General features: G+C 34.1%; 1 protein-coding gene and 1 pseudogene across 1 annotated transcript; both read right to left on the bottom strand.

Moving 5' to 3' along the window:
* Positions 1-394: 394 nt before the first annotated feature.
* LOC141821339 (basic transcription factor 3-like) lies at positions 395-4982 on the bottom strand. The gene is made up of 6 exons (XM_074708754.1): positions 4877-4982; positions 3625-3692; positions 1611-1759; positions 1453-1509; positions 1124-1162; positions 395-724 (listed from the first exon to the last, which is right to left on the bottom strand). Exons 2-6 carry the CDS (start codon positions 3690-3692, stop codon positions 558-560), a joined length of 480 nt encoding a protein of 159 aa, XP_074564855.1. The 5' UTR covers positions 4877-4982; the 3' UTR covers positions 395-557.
* Positions 4983-6562: 1580 nt separating this feature from the next.
* Positions 6563-21562, bottom strand: LOC141821338 (uncharacterized; annotated as a pseudogene).
* Between the last annotated feature and the right edge of the window lie 1019 nt (positions 21563-22581).

Genomic DNA, 22581 nt, shown 5'->3' with positions numbered 1-22581 from the left:
TTACAAATACGCCGTAACTGGATTTTGGTATCATGCTTCAGCATCGAAGAGATTTCTTTTGTAGTCATTTTGTAAATGCGGATCCAGCAACTTCCAGAATTGAAATTTGTGAACTACAAATCTCCCTGCTCAGATTGAGTAGGTAATTATCAAAGGGAAAGAAAAAACAAATTATCAGAGGCTATAACTCCAGAGGTAAAGCTAGTTTTCGATCAACAGACCATAAAACTTGACATGATGAATTAGAACAACACTTACCACCTAAAATCTGAGTACTTATGGCTATGATTATCTATTTCAACTCCCAGCACCAGATACGACGTTTCCTAAAGTATCAATTCCTATTTTTCTTGTGTGTGTTTTTCAACTTGTTCATCATGAGAAGTTCAAAACATGAAAATATTAGCATTCTCCACAATATGAACGGTCAAAAAACATGCTCAGGCTCAGCCATGCTGTTCACTAAGCAGTTGGTTTTGATTACTATCACAAACTGCAATAGCACAGCAATTATGATGTAGAGAACAGAGAGTGCAAACTTGTCGGAAGACCGATATCTATGAATCTTGTTTCTCCTCTGCAGCCTGTTCAAAAGTCTCTCCAGGCACAAGCTCTGGGACATCATCATCTTCTTCTTCAACTTTAGCAGCAGCACCAGCAGCATCAGGTGCTTGCTTCTGGAACTGCTCTGCAAGCCTCCGCAAGTTCTCTAAATTATCAGGGCCTGGGTCACCAAGTGAGGATCAGAAATGGCATCGTGTAACAGCTACAAGTAAGCCAATGAATTCATCTTGCTCTCAAGCTAAACACCATTTTTCTCTAGTAAATGTCTAAAAAATAACATGCATATATAGATCTTTTATATCTATCTACAATGTTAAGGCAAATCTAAAGGACAGAAACAATCATCAAATAAAAGAGAGAAAACAAAATTGATTCTGTAATATGATATTGAAGGTGCTGGCTATTTTTTTATATAAAAGATTTACAGAGCCAGCTGAAGAAGCTTATAACTAATGACATTATTCTGAAGAGAAGAAAGTACTGGTACTTAATAAAGAATACAATTGGTGCATTTCACATAGAAGTTAGCCATGGAATGCATATCAAAGAGATGGCTTACCTAACTGGTTGATGATTGTAGGGAGCAAGTCCTGAAGTTCTGAAAGCAGAAAATTCATAAAGTTACACGCCATAGAAAATTTTCAAAACAAATTATGGGTAGACATCAAATTGAGCTAAACAGATGGTGCTTGAACATTATCTTTTTATCCTGAACTTTATAACCAAAAAATTGTGAGGTCACAGGTGAAACACCTCTATAAATACTAGCTACTAATAATCTACTTCATGTCACAACTAACTTTCATTTGCCTATTTTTTCCCTTGATTTATGAAATGCAATCTCCTACTCTTGCAATATAATTAATATGAGAGGGAAATGAACAGTACTTTTAGTCTGAGGAGAACCGCTAACCACCCATGTATTGGCTGCAATAGAAGCTTGCACTAAAAAGAAACAAAAGGAGTGGAATTGAATGTCAGAATATAACTTTATTAGTCAGTACCTGATTATTGACTTGCCACAATCAATGAGCATCTTTTTTTACCTTTGGGATTCAAAAACTGGATGACAACATCATCTTTAAAGATGTTGACTTCTTCTATGGAAGGTATAGTATTTACCCCAATTCTTCTCAATGCGCTCTGAAGTTTTTTGTCGTCTGTAGTAGGGTTCTTATGGACTGCCTTCTTCTTCCTAGATTGGATTTTAGAAGTAAAATAATTGGTGAAAGCTAGACAAATAATGCTGACTCAGGGGTCAGCAAACAACATCAGCAGAAAACAACAGAATCATACAATTTCAGCACCGTGAACAAGATGAGTTCAAACTACTTTTACTCAATTAATCCTCTTTCACAAGGCTCATTTCCTTCCGAAAAAAACCGAGTTAAACCTTAAAACAAGAATTGAAAATATAACAATACTTAAACTGATGATATACCTTACTGATAGTAGTAGCTTTGTCGATGTCTTATTAGTGGGAATCTCTACTAATACTAACAGCAGATTCCAATGAGATCAATCTACAAATATCTTAATCAATGCTCTAGTTAAGTTCAATTTAATTATCAATTAACTTAATTAAGTTTATAAATTATAATAACTTCCAAAATTATAAATACTGATATTAAGTTTGAGATCCTTTAAAGTTAATTAATATTGAAATAGTATTAAAGTTAAATCTTATTACACTAATGACACTGCCATTCATCCATATTATTAATTTAAAACTGAAATATAAACTTATAGTTGTTACAATTTAATGAAATTCTATCCTGCTCGCCTACATTATTAATCTAAATAAAAAATAAAAATGTGTTGACAGTTTAACTTTCAATTATTGATATAAAACTTCTTAATAATTACAAAAAGCCTTACCTATTATACTTAATAATTATTAAAAGACCACTTAGCCACCCATCGTATATTACTTATTACACTGCAGCATATTACTTATTACAACCTTGCAGTGTGTCCACTCAGACACTCATTAGTAATGATCATGCCCATTGGAAACATCCACCCACCACCTATTATTAATTAATTTTACCATTAACTAAACCCCAAGCCATGCACCTCAACCCCTCACAACCAGCACCACACTCAGCAGCAGGCCAAGCAACCTCTATCACTGCTTTCAGTGATCAAGTCTCCCCACGATACCTGCATCTTAGAAGCTGAGAACCCTCTCTGCCTCCACCTCAATGCTCACAAGAATACCGCTCTATCTTCCACCTATCACTTTGCCAAAACCACATTTCTCTCGACTGGTATTGTTTTATGTTTTGGCACCAAATAAGAGGAAAAAGTGATACTATTACAGTTTGGCCATGCCTGTACCATCCCAATTTTGATTGATCAAATGGAACCAAATGTTTCTTCTGCACCACAAAAACAACACAGCATTCAATCCATGGTCACATTATCTTACATAAAATGGTAATAAAGCATCTCCCAAATTTTACTTCCTCAAGACCATCGTACTGTATTTGATATATTTCAGTTTAACTGCCCATGGTGGTTGGATCAGGTGTTCAACTCAGTCTCTGATGCTTTCTTTCAATGTATAAACCAAATGCTCCATTGTATAACACAGCCTTAAAGATCAGACCTCATCCAACATTTATTTGTCATAACGGGGCACTGCAATTTGGCTTCGAATTGCTAAGCACCAAGTCTATAGGCAATGCAATTGCAAAAGAATGTTTCTTTCAGCCAAGAACAATTAGGTGTAGCTTCAAGCCTCCAATAGATGATAAATGAAAAAAAAAAGTTGAGATGGAATTTACAAGTTTAAATGGGATCGATAGATTATATAGTGAGAAGAAATAGATCTATCAGAGTCAAAGGTGTAAGAGGTAGAGTAAGATAAAGTAAAATATTAGCCAGTGTAATAAAAAAAATGGCTTCATTGATCTAAATATTACTAGCGATATTGATGCAAAAGAAAACTACACAATCAAGCTAAATATCTTCCTAAATAATGAAACAATGAATCAAGATACACCAATCAGCCCAAAGAAAATCATACTGCAGAATATCTAATATATCTAATAGAACCTGCGCATACTGCCTTTCCCACCGGTGCGGACAGCACCAGCCATCTTGATAAGCTTCTCACGATTCATCTGCTAGAACAATAAAGTTTAGAATGCAGTATCAAGTGTTGTGCTAATTTTTTGATTAATCAAACCAGGAGCCAGTGACAAAGAGAATAGATTAGGTTAGAAAAAACTGTGTAGCATCAATAATATAACAGGAGAATATATGTCACTGTAGACAGAAACTATCGTGGAAATTCACATGGACAAATGATACTCAGAGGAAAGGAATTGATTAGAAATGATTGTTCTAGATGTATTCCTCAAATAATGTTTAAGAGGTTTGTAATAAGCTTTGAAATCACCTCTAAACTTATTCATAGGTCGTTGTGCTAGGATGAGAAATGTGCTTTTAGAAATAGAACTGTGACAACACTCCCTTTCAAAGTATCAGGAGCAATTGGGATAGTAGTAGGTAAACTATCTAGGCCGTTGTCAACTTACTATCTACTTTATTATTAAATTTCTACGTAAACAACTGATTTAGCACGAATGACATTTTTTTACTAGATCAATATGGCATGTCATAGTTTATATAACCAATATTAAGTTTTTGCATCATATAATTCAAGGAAAAGAACTATCCAATCATGTACAAGCTAGGTTAGATTTCAATTTATTTTATTTTTTATCATTTTTGTTTTTTATTAGAATCAATACTAAATTTTATTCCAAAAAATTAAATTCAAGAATGCTTGTGTAAATTAAGGCGACAACATTTTCAGTCTTTTAGAAATTATTGTACTTGAATATCTGTTTGGGGTCACTCAGTTAATTTCTTTTAATGTGTTGAACACCCTTGGTAGTAGCAGTTACCCTGCCAAATATCACAAGGGAAATGCTTTCACGTAGACAATATTGATCCTCATTTCAAAATAATAATCAACCATATAATATCATGGTCTTCATATGAAGGTCACAGATTGACAAACCCAGCTCACAAATCTGGTTCCGTCACCAATTTTCAAAATCCGGTTAACACCACCAAGCGACGTAAAACTACCACGCAATCTTCCCGAGGGGGACACAAATCCTCAAAGACCACATTCTGTAAACAAATCACTAAACGTAGCAGCAATTGGCAAGTGAGGCAGCCCTTATCTCAAATTAATCGTAAAAAGGGGAAAGAAGGATCCAGGCATCAATTTAATCCACAAGCATCGAAGAAACGCTGTACAGAGAGGAAAACAGATACTGAAGGAAGGGCTTACGATCGCGAATGGAGGCGGCGGCGAGACGAAGATGTCCTTGCAGTGCGGCGCGAAGCTAAGAAGTGAGGGAGGGTTGATGGAAAGAAGACTCGAAGTCTCACGAGTGTTCGGGCCTACCCATCACGCAATGGATCAAACGGCCTAACAACGGCCTGGCCTAATTCTAGAAGACTAGCTGCTAAATTTTTAATGGGTTCACCCGCAATAATAGTTTAAAAGAGAATTTCAAATATGTTTATAAATGGTTTTTTAATGGTATTCAAAATTTTTAATAAAGCGGTTCGATTGCAACTACGACGTATTTGCAATAATTTTCCTCCAAATGGGGAACACATCATACATGCTGGACACATCTGGAGTGGTCGCATGCGCTTCCCGATTTACCCTGGTGGTCAGTGGGAAATTTCCACACGACCACCCCCAGTTGCTACTGGGATTATCATTTTTTTTTAAAAGAGAATTTCAAATATGTTTATAAGTTATAACATGGTTTTTCAAATCCATCTAATAGCAATTAAGATTTTTAATATCAAATACGGATTATGTCATGTCCCCGGACACTTTCGTGTCTCTTGCAACAACTTGACAAAGAGAAGTCCAGAGTAGAACTCGATCTAGTTGTGTTTTCTGACACGATTGTGGTCAGTCAACCACAAACATCCAACAGCTAACACAGTTTGATCATGCTTGCTAACACAGTCTTGGCACTCAAAATCTGGAAGGCTTTTGTGATGCAGGGGACCTGAGCTTTGATATGTCATAACTTTTGACTAAATTGAATCACAATCTATAATCTCAAATTTTTGTTCAAAGATCTACAAATATATCACATAAAAGGCTCAATCTTAGATAAAAAATATTATTTAAAAGTTTTTGAACTTTCCAAATAATAATTAAGATTATTTTAGTCTTTTGCTTTGTAGGATTTTAAAACTATTTAAACATTTACTTAGATGTTGTTAGGGAATAATCTTTTATTTTGAATCAATTTATTTGATTAAAACTAGTTTAGATTTTTGATTTTTCTTTGAAATCTCATTATGAAAATAAATTTTTAAAATAATTATTTTCTCATCTTATTTATTTAGATGAAAATTAAGTAAATTAAATTAAATGAATCTCAATAAAATAATTTGATAATCAATTTGATTAGTCCAAATGGGTCAATTATTTATTTAGATGAAAATTAAGTAGATTAAATTAAATGAAAATTATTATCAATATTATTTTAGGGATAGGTTTTTTTCATTTCAATATTTTATTTGACTGTGAAGAAATCACTAATAAAATCACTATGACTGAAAATTTTAATGAAGAAATCAAGGAATAAACATGGGCATAAAGAATAATTATGAATAGGATTGTAAATAAATTGAGACTAGTTATCTTTTTATATTGTCGAACTTATTAAAAAAATTTATCAAACTCAATTCCAATATGGAACTCAACTAGTAACATATTTATCTTTATAATTTAGTTAAATCAATAATCCAATAAATAAAATTTATATAAAAACAACAACTTTTAACTTCCTTGAATCATCGTCTTTACCCAACTCTATCAACCAAAACCACCATAAGAACAAGTTGATCACCAAGGAACAAGCAAGCTGGAGAAGTTTTCCTTGGCAAATAAACATGATCTGAGCACCATATTCACAGTACAAACAGTTGCTAGAAACAATGCTAGACTGCAAACTTGATGATTTACAGATTTATATCTCAGATGATAAAAGGTCTCTTCGCTTACATAGTTCCGTGCGACAGTTTAAATAAAGATTGTTCAGTCAGATTACATAATTTTATTCAACTAAAATACCAAAAAAATGAATACTATAAAATCCAAAAGAATCACTAAACCTGAAAGAACACTTACTACTAGATGAAGGGTATACATAGGCAACTTAGAAACATATCAAGTTGCACTCATATATCATACTGAATGCCGGGCATCAAAAGCTTTATCATCAGTCTGCAAATTGATGTAGCAGAAGCTCTGACTAGGATCTCCCTTTAAGAACTGCAGAAGCTTGGATTTTATGATGTGGAAGAAACCTTCAGTTACAGAGATCTCATCACCACCTGTGAAAAAAAAAGATCTACCAGTATCTTGGCTCTTCCTTTGGATAAGTATTTCCAGGTACATGCACCTTGAGAATGGAAAAACAAATAAGTTTGAGGTCAAACACAACAAAAACCAAGAGAATATTTTCATTTGCAGTAGCATGATTGATCAAAGCTCAATATTGCAAACTTAGAAGTTATTGGTGTGTAGGTGCCTAGCAGATCAGGTTAAAAATATGTCACAATATCAAATTTTCATTTCCTGGACAGTGTTTCAAAAATTTTACATTCTCGGATAATTGAATTGTAAAGCCAGAATGGTTTTCAAGCCTGGGTTTGGTTTACAGACAGATTAGCTTATTCTGCTAGGTGCAGCCCTGTTCAGTAATTGGAAAATTACATGCTCAAAGCGTTTTCATCGAATAAGCAGGAATTTTTCTTTTTCAAATGTTAGTCAACAGGTACTGCTTGTGCAAGTCACTCAAATTCGCAGAGGAAGATTGCTATACCTTGCGACTTTTTTCTTTGAAATTGCTACTCATCAGTCATCACTATAATGTACAAATGGTTAAAACACCTATCTAATGGATTCGTAAGTACTGTAGTTGCTAAACACCCAACAACAATCATATGAAATCATAGTCATTAATCTCCACTTATGCTTGATGGAATTCAATCATAAAAAATGCAAGCAAAGTTACCTGTCATGGAAAATTCTCAAGGTCCTGAAGAAAATGGGCAATTTAGTAAAATAGTTCTCTGAAAACTAGGGTAGCAACTTCTGAAGATACCTTGTTGAGATATGGCTTGCATGTAAAGTGATACGCTCTCTAGTGAACATCAATTCTTTGTGAAATTTAATTTCATAATCTCACTGAACAGAATTGACTTTGACTTGACCAAAACACCTTATCATCAAAGATGTAGTATAGACAGATGTCTTTTCCGAAAGAGCTTCTTTTGGCTAAATGGGTCTTCTTCATCTCTAGTTAGGTTCCTTGCACTTGGGCTAAGGTATGCACCCTGACAGACATGGGAGGGCTTGGTATTCTCAGCTTGAAGGAGTACAATTGGGTTCTCTTATGTAGGCGGTAGTGGGACCTCCTACCGACACAAAAATGCCCTGGAAAGGCATTGTTTCAGTCTTCTACTTTGCTCTCTTATATAGCTATTAGCAAGCTAGTACCAATTTGTATATTCCAACTCTAGCTATTCTTTACTCCTGAAGTTCCAACTTACATATTCAGATATTATAGGAAGACTTTCTGCCTTAGGTTCTCAAAAAAAGAAGTTTATCTCTGAATAAAATATGCAAAAGAAAGGCCTAAGGACTTTTAACTAGCCCATTATAGGAAACTAAATAGTGATGCAATCTAGAATTATGAAAATAGGAGAAGCAAGGATTCTAACATCTCTCACTGAATGCTCAAGCTAACCTTTACAGTTTAACCCAAAGCATAAATTAGTAGGAAATTTTCTAACTAATCGGCTCACACCTTCATGGTTTAACACAAATCAACAACTAAATTTGGACACTTAGAATAACCACCATTCAATATAAGAAGATAGTAAATCGATTCCAATAAAAGAAATTCTAAACCTGGCTAACCATGGTTCATCCACATTGAGCAGTAACACAGTGAAATTAGAAGTAATGTAGCTTTGATGGGCAATCACAATTGCACTTGGTAGAAGAAACTACAAAGATTAGCAAAATAAGATAACTGTAATTTACCTGACTAGCAAGGGGAAGAATAGACTGGAAAAGATTATCATCAATAGACACAGGCAATGAAGGCATCTGACTAATAATGCCTGGGTTGACACTCATGCTGTTTAAAATGGAAGTTTCCCTTACAAAGTTGTCTTAAAAACTATAGACTGTACTTGGAAAACTTATAAGTAGATCATACCTTGTCAAAATGTTGCCTATGTTTTCTCTGATATGATAGAATAGGTTTATGTTATCTTGTACCTGAAATGTTTAAGAGAGACTTGAAATGACACTAAAAATTACTAGACAAAATACTTTCAGAAAGTTGATCACTGTCCATTTAAAAATATTTGTGCCATCCACAAAATGCTTAGCAAAAGTTAATAAAAAGAAAAAAAAACCATTGGTCAAACAGAATTAGAGAAACACCCTTAAATAGATGATTTGAGATTATAATTCAGAGATTATACATAAAACTATTAGATACTGTTTAGTGCTTACAGAAGTATACTTATGATACAACACAAAAATTGAATGAGAAATAAAATTAACTATGATGTGTTCACACTTAAAAACATAGGACTCGCAGACTGTTATGTTTGGTTTTGCTGCAACCTATTTAGGCTTGATTATGTGATGAAGTTGCCATAGTGTGCAAGAAATTTATGATAATTAGAACTGTGACAACTACCATAGCAGATGGATCAACAAGCCACACAATGGGAAGGTTGAAGGTGCTTTTGTAACATTCCAGTTTCCACAACTGGTCAACCAAGAACATTTACAATGGATGGCAAGATTTAGATGAACCTGTATCACTGGCACATTTGACAGCATAACTGTAAGGAAGGTCCAACAAAATAGGAGATATAATTCTTTACAAAGTCAATGATGCAATATACAGATATGAAAGAGAAGGATAGATTATAATACTTATCAAATTGCATAATGTCCCATTATTACTCTTTTGATAATGCCCATATCTCTAATTAATTTGAGAATGCTATTGAAATCATTATCAACTTTTATGATCAATTGCAATTTTCATACACGAGAATTACATTTCATTTATACTCTTATTAGTTTCAGATACCGCTACGTATTGATCAACTCAGTCCTTTATGGGCTTCAGATCTTGGGAGAAGCATTAACAAGTAGTTAGCTGGCAAGCAGTTTTAGTTTCTTTTAAATATTTAATTATTAAAATTACTTATTTCATCGGAAGTTAATGAAACAGATAACCAATTCCGATATGGTGTACGAAATTGTTTTATAATTGCAGAATCATCCTTCTATGAATTGCAAAATTGCAGAATCTAGAACAAGTACTAAAGTTGGCATATCAATGACAATATGCTCAAAAGTCAAAAAGCAAAAAGCAAAAAGCAAAAAAAAAAACATAGCTATAGGAAGACAATCATTAGCTAACTCTCTTTGGTTTAGTTATCTATACAAGCTATTTTCTATATCATTTCCCTCTCTCCTTACATTTCCTCTTCCCTGCATATTCCCTCACCCTGGTCTGTATTCCTACTTCTTACTTACATTTGCCCAAATGACAAGGTATACCGCCTTCTCTGTAAAGAAAGGAATTAACTAATTCCTGTACTCAAACATAAGAGGTGAATTTGATTGTGAGTATTTATACAATAACATTAACATAAAACTTAAAGGCAAGAAGGAAAAATCAAGGTAGAGAGCATAAGAATTCAACCTTATTCATTTCAAGATTTGATCCTATCTGACTGAGAAGATTAAAATTCTCCATTAGAAGGCGCTGTGTCTCAATATTTATTGGTGAATCTGTTGGAAAACAAAAGGTTATTATTCAGAAATGAAAAGTAAAAGACAAAAAAAAAATGAAAAAGAACTATCCATAATCACAACAGGATTTTACATGAGAACAATGTGAAATTATGGGCTTGCTTGAATCTTAAAAATCTTACATTTAAACAACTATTATTAATTTTCAACCTAAATTATTCAAAAGAAGTTAATTACTAGTCTGCAGGTATGGTTAATTGCTTGTAATCTAGTCAAGGAATAGGATAAAATTCCAATTAATTATGGTCTGCAAGTATGTTTCTCATTCAATAGGCCGATGCTTCCAAATAAACAATTCACCAAAACAGAAATATAGACCATGGGGCTTGCTTCTAGCTTAGAAGATGATAATTAGATCACCAAATAAAGAGTAACAAAAGAAGAGTTTTCTATAAAGGCGATTAAAGAATCAATTATACTGAGCAGACAAACATAACATGCAAATTTAATTTGTTTAACCAAATTCCATCACAAGGCTAACCATGTGCTTATGAGTCACAAACTGATCAACTATTTATAAGAGGTCAGGCAATATGTAAAGAATAGCATGATTAGAAGTTGCCCTCATTGAATGTTTATCACGGTGCCACAGTTTATTAAAACCCATGTTCTTTTGCACAAACAAGAGAAAAGTTCTTCCCATGACTAACTGAGACTCACATGCTCCAGTTCAAGGCATGGCCGAAATATGCAGGAGGTTAATTAAAGTGTTGATCATGCTCCGCAAGTCTCGAGGAAGTTCCAACATCCAAGCTTGGTAGCCAAGAAGGGTGCTCAAGTGGACCCAACACAGTATGCAGGTCCAAGTGGTATGCAGGTTCATATCAAAACTATCTCGTTCCAGCCAACAACCAAAATGTGACATCAAGACAAGACTTCAAACCTCAGGTTATCATTCATATAGATTGTAGAATGACTTATTTGAGGAAAGATTGTGGAATGGTTCTAATGCTCTCATGATTATTGGTATTGCTGACACTTCCTTTTAAGTGATATCACTGGCACAAGGATATGTAATTATCCATGTGTTTTGAATTCAGCATTAACCGCTTTTTATGAAACCACTTATTAGTTTTTCATCTTCAACCAAAAGTCAAAAAATTGAAAAAAGAACTGAAGGTGGACCTCTATACTAATTCTTCCTTTTTCTCAACTCAACTAAACTTTTCTGAATCATTTTTGCCTTTATAGTTGTTGAAGAGCAGGCACAATTCAGAAAGCTGAGTGCTACTCCTTTTTCAATTCTGTGGTGGACTGCTAATTTTGTCATATGTGTGCATCCAGAATCATACCAACAAAAGGATGAATTGAAGATAGATGCTGGGCATGACTTGTTTCATTCAACAATCGTGATTATCTGCGTTCATTTTTGCATTCCCAACTTTCTACATGTGAATGCTGTATAGAATCCTTCTCCAACTCATTTACTTGTCTATAATTTTTTTTCTACTTATAAGATATGAAGGTAAGAAATCCAATATGAAAAACCTCCCTTTCCTTGTGTAGCATTTGCCTGGTCATTCTTTAAACATGAGATGGCAAAAAGCAAGATTCTTTGCCTCTCCAATCCTGAGAACAAGGCCAAATTCTTAACGCAACAAGTCAAGGTAGCATTTATTTTAGCGATGTTGTCCAATAAGTATTAAGAAAAAAGCATTCCATTCTTAACAAATATGTGTCCTATTAACAAGGATAAATGCACATGATTTAATGTAAGTCCTGTTTGCTCCAATGTAGTTGAGAACTGATATGTGTCTTCGTGCTTTGGTGCATTGTCAAAATGTATAATTGTGATAAATTACCAAAATTCGATATTAATTAGACAAAGACAATGCCTATACCATTGTGTGTCAATCATGTTGATGAATATCATGTCATATCAATATTCGACACCCCTTGACATACTACAACACATGTCAAGATGAATTGATATGGCTTTTTTTTTTATCTTGTGTCCATACAAGATAATATCAAAACTATATTATTCCGGATGAAACACAAAGCCCAAACTTAAGTATATAATTGTGTTATCTTCTTTTCCGTCTCCTTCCTCTGTTCACCTCCAATTCGTCACCAACACTGTACATAATTGGCAAAAGTACCAAAGAAATATCATATAGTCCAAGATTAAAACTCTAACTTGACTCAAGATTTTGATCTTTAATATAAATGAAAATACACCAAAAAATAAGGATTATTGCTGCATTCCATAAAACCTTGATTCTACCACCTTGAGCATTTAAAGAAAATGAAGAACAGTGATTCTCAGTATAGTGTTTTCCAAAATAGCAATTTGGATATATATCCCAAATTAGAAGCATTGGTATAGGAAAGAAAAAAATGCAGCGCATCATAAATTGAATGAAAATAAAATAAAATAAAATGATCCATATATAGATAAGCCATAGAAAATACACATACATCAATGGAAACGGTATTTAAGACTCCAGGAATCTTAAAACCCTAGTAAACTCAACAAAATAGGATCTACTATGGCACAACCACACCATATTACAACAGGTATGGCACATACATCAAATATATCAAGCAATCAAAAATAAATATATTCCAGTTCCTACAGCCCTCGCAAACAAAATTTTTATGAAAGAAATGCGAATATATGTATGAGAGTATTCCACAGAAATAGTCAAACACAGTAAAATAGAAGGGCAGTTGAGAAAATTTGTATTCATTAAATTACAATGGCTCGTCTAAAGTGCTTTATATGGTGACTACTGCATTTCGCATTTAGATTATTTAAGTTATATCAGATAATTCTATCCTCATTTTCCTTATTTAAGAATCACAAATAGAGATTAATTATGGGACAAAATTAAATTATGATAAAATCTAAATTAATTCAACAACCTTGACAAGGATGATTATTGCTTGGCATGTGGGGCACCCTGAATAAAAAGGGGGTCATGCTCTCTGGTTGGAAAAAATGCACAGTGCTCAATGAGGAAGAATACACCACCTTTTCCTGAAGAAAATTCCCATATCAGCATCTATGTAACATGTGCAAGTGCAACATAGAAAGATAAAAAACCTTTCACAGTAGAAATTTGTTGCCAAGTTACAAAAAAAAACAATTAATATATTTCATGCCAATAAGGAGACTATGTCTTATAAGTTATAACTATGAAAGACATAATTGAATAAAGAAATCTACAAAGTAAATGGATGCAATTCTCATCTATCATTAATGTGTGAACAAATACAACAACAACAACAACAACCAAGCCTTATCCCACTAAGTGGGGTCGGCTATATGGATCCTTTTACGCCATTGAGTAATGTGTGAACAAATAAAAGGAGAATAAATTATTGAAAGAAAAGGAATGCCCCATTATTACTAATATGATTAAACAAAAATGGAAATGAATACATCAGTTTTATAATCAAAAGTGAAGGAAATTTTATTAGGTTGGAGATTTGCTCCCCTTTACCTTATTTTCTGCATGGTATTTTTCTAGCTTGCGTCTTTTGCCACTCTCCTCCTTCTAAAAGGAAAATCATTGTATCAGGTAGAAATACCTTGTAAAAAGTGTGCAAACTAAAAAGATAAAACATTTTCTACAAATCATACAGCTTAAGAAGCATCACAAGAACCTGAGTACCAACAGAGACATGATTTTGTGAAATAAGAACTGCATTTATTGTGTAATAAGAAGACCATTCATGCCATAATGTTTTTGAGTACAAAAATGCGGTAGACCATTTTATTATAAGAATATCTTTCCATAATTTTTCCAAATAAGAAGAGATAATGATAATGAATATCAAAATTATGATAATGTGAAGATTTATTCCAGAATGTCTTTCAGGAGAATATCCATTAGCAGGCAAGATTTTGACTTGACAATCCTTACGAGCTATCCAAGGGGACATCATCAACCCTACTGGGACACGGATTCCTTCTGTAATTAATGGCACACCGTATAGATAGCAATATCACCCAACTTACCGGGAATAATTGATCTGACGCAAAGATCTCACCCTTTGGTAAATCAAAGCAACAATTACTACCTATAGGTGCCCATTTATTATATCGGGATTAAGAGTGCATAATTCCTAATAACAGAGGTCTTGTTCAATTTGTGAGTCAGAGTAAATTGAACAACCTCAATGGTCCTACTCAATACACACAAAGTGTACTAGTGTAATTCTACAGTCAAGACAGACAGTAACCGAATTACACTACAACCGTTCTCGATGGGTTGTCCAACACCATCTTGGTTGTGAGCCTTAGTTTATAATTCACAGGGGACTGATAATCATGGTCTTCTGTGTCTCACAGACACCAAGTTATCTACAGTGTGAACTAAGAGGACTTTATTGCAAAATTTTTTATCAACCACTGACTACTCCTAACAATACTAATTATCCGGAATCGAAATTTCAATTAACTACAATCCAAACATGACCAAGAAATGAGAACGAACAGAATTAAACAAAAAGGGATAGCATGAAACGAAACATGACATATTTGAAACAAAACATGATAGAAATCTCTCCTAGGCAATTTAAAAATTACTTGCACTCAAAACAGAAATTCAACCATTGTAACAAATTAAAGTAAACTGTAAGGGAGTAACAAACTAACAAGTAACAAAGTAACAATTGAAAGGAAGCTAAATTAACATCAAAAGAAAGAACAATTAAACAAAAGAAAAAGCTGGAAATTGCTGGATTTTGCTGAAATGTGTGCTGTCCACTTGCGCAGGAAGGAATGGGGGCTGCTTGGCTCTATCCGACCGGCTGGAGCTTCCGCTAGCTGTGGCGTTGTTGGTGTGAAGGGCTGCTGGCTTGAAGAAGAGGATGAGGGAAAGGGGCGTTGGCTGGCTGCAGATGAGGGCTGTGTGTGTGAGGGCGTTGAGTGATGAGGCGTGAGATGCTGCTATGGAGAGGAGCTGCTCGTTGGTGGCTGAGTGGAGAAGGGAACGTGAGGTGAGGGAAGGAGATTGCTGCCGTAGTGGAAGGGGGGAGTTTCGTGAGTGGGATTGTGAGATTGGAGTGGAGGTGAGGTGTGGGGAGTTGTGCGTGAGTGAGTGGTGTTGTGAGATTGTGTGAGTGGAGGATGTGAGTGGAATGAATGGTGTGAGAACGTGAGTGGAGGGAGAGGGAATGAGAGTGATGGAAGGTGAGTGGGAGCTTGGGCGGTGGAATGAGGTGGAGAGTGGAGTGGGCGTGGAGATGGGGAGCGTGAGGGAGATGGAGGCGTGTATGGATGGAGTGGGAGCGGTGTGAAGGGGGAATGTGGTGTGAGGTGAGGGAGATGGGAGATGAGTGGATTAGGGCTCCTTCTTCTCAATCTTTTTATACTCTTTTTCTCCACCTTCTATTTCTTGGATGTAAGGCTTAGATTGGTTGTAGGTATCCTCTTTATCTTTAATAGTCTAGCTCCAAATGATGTGTTGAAATTAAGTTTTGATCATGATGTTCCACTTAGCCTTTGATGTGTCATTCAAGCCTTGATGATCAAATTGTCCTACAAATCAAATTGGAAGAAATATGAGTTTAAAAATGTAGAAAAATTTAAATACAATCAAAATACATCCAATTACAAATATGTGTCATCCAAGGCATAAATGTACAACTAAATCCTTAAATTTCCTTACTAATGATGTCAATTTAACCATCAACTATGTTAATCATCAGTTGGGAAGTAGTATTATGTGCATGGTGTGTTGTTGATTATAGAAGGAAACTGTGTCCTATAATCTAGGTTGATGATGTCCCCTTGAGGGGCTCATAAAGAATTATCATGTAAACCCTGCAGGTGGACTTAGTTCCGCATGATAACAAAGGTTGAGTGGTACTACTCTTGGATTAAAAGTTGATTAAATTCGAGTTGTCAGTAACTCATTTAATTGACGGAAATACAATATCTTAAACACAAGGAGATTAATGTACTTATACTAAGAAGGAGCCCATAATATAATATGGGATTGGTGCAGTAGTGCAATAATAACTCTTTAGTGGAATGAGTTATTATTGATGGACTTAAGCTGTGTGTTCAGGAGGAACATGGGAAGCTTAAGCCCATCGGGAGACCAAAACCAATTCCTCCTCGAGGTCCCTACTATAGCCTCTAGAAATCCTCGAATCCACCTCAGGAAGAATTCATGGAGACCTTCAGAAGAATTCTTGAAGACCTCTTGGAGACCTTCGGAAGAATTCTTGAAGACCTCAGAAGACCTTGGAAGACCTCCGGATGAATTCTGAAAGAATTCTGAAAAGAATTCTGTGAGAAATTTCGGATAGGAAATTTTATTTATAAAAGAAAATTTTTGGAATTTTATTTAGAATTTTTCCGAGAAAAATTCTAATAAGAAAGAAATTTTTTATAAGAATTTCCGCTAAGAAATTTTGTCTCTTCTCGTACAAAATTTTATTATAAAATTTTATGAATTAATTTTGTTAAATTAACAAAATATTAATTATGAAATCTTGTTAAATATTAGCGAGATATAATTAAAAAGATTTTGTTAAAGATAAGAACAAAATTAATATAATGGAAATTTATTAAAAAGATAACTAATCTTATCCATTAGATTTTATTGGATTTTGTTCTAATAAAATCTTATAAAAAGATTTATTTCTAAATAAATTTAGATAAGATAAGATTGGTAGATTCTTTCTAATAAAATCTTATAAAAGATTTATTTCTAAAATAAATCTAGATAAGATAAGTTTATTAGATTGTTTCTAATAAATTCTTCTAAAAGATTTTATTAGATTTTTCTAACTAAATCTAGATAAGAAAATTTATTAGAATCTTTCTTAAATTTTTATGATGGCTTTGCAATATAAAAGGAGGTTTAGGGGAGGCAAAACATAACAATTCTTTCTTGGTTTCTCCCCCTAGGGCCGGCGGCAACACCATCCCTCTCTTCTGGTATCCGAAGAGTTCTTCAAGATTGAGTCCGAAGAGTTCTTCAAGATTGAGTCATTGGGAGTAGGTATGGCCTGTTGTTGATGTTGCAGTACATTTGACATAGAAGCCAAAATGTAACATCGCACCATTTCATCTGCCTTAATCCAATTCCTATGTCTCTCTATCTCCTCTTCACTAGAATCTATATTAGACATGCTAGGACAGACTTTAAAAAATACAAACTTGTATTCTTCAGTAGTTAAGACAATGTCCAAGTTCTATTTCTAATCTATATAGTTAGGACCAGTAAGTTCTTATTCTTTGAGTATAACGGCTAGTGGGTTAAAAGTCATTTTGAAAGTCTTGAGAATCACATAAGTGAGATTTGCTCGAAATTTTAGAACTTTAAAATTATATTGATTCCTCAAACAATATAATTTAAGTTCACCAACACCTCAAACACCGGGAATTTAGTAAGCCACGATCGTGTGGACGTTTACTAATTCAAGCATTTGTAAGAGGAGGTTTTACCCATTAATTTTACTATCTTGTCAACTTAACTTTATGACAAGTAAAATTAATAGTTGGTTTATCTTTGGCCACACAAAATAATAGCAGTGACTCCGATGGGGAGGATACTATTATATGTGTTGTAAGTATTCACTATTTCTTGACACTAAGGTAATTATTTATGATTATGTGCCTTCAGATGGAGAAAGTAACCAGTAATGGAGGCCGCGGGATTTTTTAAAAAATCCCTCTCCCACTTAGTTATTTGGATTTGAGGAATTTTAATTATGTACGCATATTTAATTATTCCAAAATTGGTTTCCAGGTCGTGGCGAGGCACATCGGCCTTCTTGGTTATTGGAGCATCAACCACTTTCTAAGACAAAACCAATTAAGGACATCATTAAATTATGCATTCATAATTTCCCACTAAAACCCTTAGGTATTTTAATTATGTATACATATTAACTTGTTCAAAGAAATTGGTTTCCAGGCAGTGGCGAGGCACATCGGCCTTCTTGGTTATTGGATCATCAACCACTTTCTAAGACAAAACCAATTTTAAGAACTTATTAATAATGTACCCATAATGTCCCTCTAGACAAATCCTTAGGGGTTTTACCTATGTAATTCTATGCATAAAAGAAATAATATGCAATTACATAAACATAAGAGATAATTATGAATGGTGAAAAACTTTCTAAGTGAGTCAGTCTAGTTATATATTTTCTTAAGTAGCATTTGGATGCAAAAGAAATGGAAGTTTGAGATTTTCAAATATATCCTTTGCATTGTTGTGTCCTTTATTAAATACTCCGAACTTAAACAATCAGCTCAGTTTTCTCCTTATCTTAGAATCCCTCATATTAGTCATCTCGTGTCATGGAAAAAAGCTCACTAGTTCATCTGCATATGGAGATTGGACACTCTTATAGGAGTTCACATTACCAAGGTAGATTATCCTTTTTCCACACATTGTTTCAGTTGCTTTGAACATGGCATGTTTGGGCCTTTCATGAGAATGGCAATGACACTATCAGGGGTAAAATGATACTGAGTTTCTAAACAAAAGTAATTTCATTAAGAACACAAGGCATGCATGTACAAAAAATGGTGTCGATACAGTATTTCATCTCCTTGAAAGGGGTGTGCTATTTCTCTGCAAAACAATGGTGGATGGTACAGACACTGTACCAAAAAAAAGAATAAGATCTTCTACTGACTCTTTAGAAAGCTTCTGATTACAGATAGATTCCTTCAAATTTCGGTGGATCTAGGATCCCCTGACTTGACCAAGAGGGTGATGAGGGTAAGGTTTGTTTATTTCATAATTGTTTTAAATACAAGTTTGGACCTACTTCTCAAACTCACAGAGTGTGCATCCGTTCTGATCTGGCCTTTATGGGTGACATCCCTTCAAGCCACAAAGTGAGGGTTCAATGGCTTGGCCTTCTATAATTGAGTCAGATTGAATTTGGAGGATGAGAAATAACATTGTTTGTAATGAACATTATTTTTTTTTTAGCTTCCCTGCTTCCAGTGAGAGCTGCATTACTAATCTCTCAAGAAGGCAACTCGCATCATTCGGTTTTTTTTTTTTGGTTATTGGGTTAATCTTGTGTCTTGAATGGAAAGGACCAAAGTTAGGCATTTCAACACTCATGATGCTTTCTTGGAAGACTTTTGTTTCATTTATAACTAGCCAAGTAACTAATTCATCATGAGTTTGTGATATGGACTACAGAAAAGAAAAAACAAAATCTGTAAGTGTTTCAATATAGAAACTAAACACATTCTTACTATGACTACATTCGACTGAAGCAATATGGTATGAATTGTAGTATGTGATGGGCTAAGTATGTGAGAGGCATGCATTAAAAATGCTGTGCAATTATGTTGTATATAAAAATGTCAAATCATATACATATCCAAGTGAGTACTCACAGCCATCAATTGACACTTCATTGCGACATCCCTTACTTGCTTCTCAGGAGCTTAGCGGCTATCTTGATATATTTCATTATATTTGTAGGCTCAGTAGCATGTCTGGACAGATGACATAAAACAGTAATGTCAAGCCAAAAAGTATCAAGGATCAGGTAGTGGAATAGGAGTAACATTTCAAAGGACAACATTTCTAGTATGCTATAAAAGAAAACACATTTCCTTAGGAGCTAAGACATGAACAAGTAATTACAACTATTATGTTTGAGAAGAGAGGAGTTATAGATATCTAAGTCAAACACCATTATCAACAAATAATCCATCTCCACAATCTGGTTCGATTAAGGTGTTTACATAGTATGGCCCCATACTTCATCGTCTCTTAGAAAACTAATATGTTTGCGCCATATTGAAAATTATAAAAAAATTTATAATTTTCAAAGCAGGAAGTCAAGAAGGACCTCAATCCATGATACATTTATCTAGGAAAATAACAAGAGAATTTATACAATGGCAAGAAATCATGCAACTCAATTATTTTGGGTAGGCTACAAGGAGTAGCTATTATATAGTAAAGAATCAAGACGGAAGATTAAAAGCAACAAACAGATTTAACTTACTCCATAAGGCCTTGCCTCAACACATACAACTCTTCCAAAGACCAACAGGTAGCCACTGTTGCACTATGCTTGGCAGGTGTCATGGGGTCAAGAGCGATGCTTCCTGAAAGATTATCAGGCAGTGATATCACAGAAGAAGTCTGACTTTGGGTGCCAGGATTACCAGGCAAGATCATTCCTGCCATACTGCTAATTTCACCTGAATTATACATTCCCTCTGATGTCAACCCTGTTGCCGCTGGTTGAAACGATGCTACATTTTGATTGCTAAGAGATGGAGGAAAGACTCCTCCATAGTGAAAATTTAAGTTATGATCAGCCTCCATTCTCATCCCAAACGCAGTTTAGTTGTCGAAACAATAAGAGTCCAAGAACAAATTGAAGAGCCGGAACTTGGTGAGAATCCTCAAAACTGTATATTGAAGTTGACAGTGTACTTTCCAAACAATTTCGCAATCGAAATTAAAGACCAAAACTGCTGGAAGAGCTTCGAGAAGCCAATTTTCCGGATTTCCGTTTCCTCCCCGACAATCTAAGAAAAGTTTGCTTCTGAGCTCCGAACAGACAGAATTCCAACTAACACCAGTACGGATGAAGAAAAAATCGCTTTTTCTCCCTGTTTTAGAAGAAAAGTAAATATCAAATTAAATTTCGTACCCTTACCAGGCCTTGGCTGAAGCCTGAAGGATATTTCTGAAAAAGAAACGTTTTGTTTCTCCATCCAAAGCCATCGACTGAAACAATCAAGTATTATCTACCAAAAAGTATCTTGATTTTGATGAGAAATACCGTAACAGATGGAAGGAACACCACGAAATCCTAACACGAGGGAGAAGCATACCGCCCTATACTTCGATGCTGCAAACTCCTTTCTGGTACGGGTTGCATCGAAATTAGGATCGATGCTATTGTATTCAGCAAGCAAAGCAGCAGTTCAAATCCCAACACAGCCAATCTCTTGATGGATGTAGTTGCCACTTCTAGCGGAGGCTTTGGCTGCCCTCACTACTCAGTTCTATCCGGCCTCGCCCTTCCTCGTTCCTTTGCTCACAAACTTCAACTTTTTTTTTTCCTTTTCGGTTGATCGATTTGAATACGCTTCTTTGCCTTGGGGTTTTCTTATGCTTTTACTCCCACTTGGCTCGACTCGACTTCGTTTCCCATTGCCACAGCCACAAAGTGGTTTGGTGGTCATTCCCCAATCCAACTTCATGATTCTCTTCTCACCACTCTGCGTCTGTTGGGACACTGTTCGACCATGATTAGCTCCCAGCGAGAGATAAACTGCAAACTGTTTAGGGAAATCATGGGGGACAAGAATCTGACGCACTGTTTGCAGTAGAACTCGAAGCAACGGGGAAAAAACTATTCAAAATCATCATTTTTGTTTGGCACAAATGAGTCGACTTTTTTTATTAAAATCTTTTTAAAAAAACATTTTTATTTTTTATTATCAAAATAACAGCTCATTCCATTCCGTTCAGTATATTATATTTTTAAAAATATTTTTATTTTTATTTTAACATTATACGAGATTAATATCCATCAATATTAATAATATTATATTATAATAATTATTCATAATCATCATATAAATATTTCATCATCATCAATACTTATCAATATTATATTATAATAATTACAAAATATAATTATCATATATTGTAACAATATAAATAGTTATTATAATATAAATAATTTATTTTTATCATTATTTATCAATTTTATATTGTAGATAGTTATAGAATCATAACCACTATAATTATATAATTATAGTAGTTATGAAATCATAATTACTATAATTATATATGAACTATAATTTTATAATTATTATAATATCATCAAAATAAAAATATTTTTTAATAAAAAATAAAGGATTAGATGTTATTTTGATGAGGTATTATTCCTTTCAAGAATTTCAATAAAAAAAAGTGCCCTCTTGATTTTTATCTAATTTTGTATTACAAAATGAAATTTTATATTTATTTTTTTTTAATTCTCCCTATCTAAATAGAAGTGTATTATTTTGTTAATACTTTATAATAACATAAAATTTATTTTCATAAAAAATTTAAATTTAAATTTACGAAAAATTGAAAAGATGTTTTTTCTAAATTATCCTTTATATATTGGTAAAATTAATTTTATAA

Source organism: Curcuma longa, chromosome 2 (genome assembly GCF_044706935.1).
Source record: "Curcuma longa cultivar G26 ecotype Majalengka, Jawa Barat chromosome 2, ITB_CL_G26_1.1, whole genome shotgun sequence".
NCBI lineage: Eukaryota > Viridiplantae > Streptophyta > Magnoliopsida > Zingiberales > Zingiberaceae > Curcuma > Curcuma longa.
The sequence above is the reverse complement of the archived record's forward strand: the minus strand, read 5'-3'. Positions and strand labels throughout refer to the sequence as shown.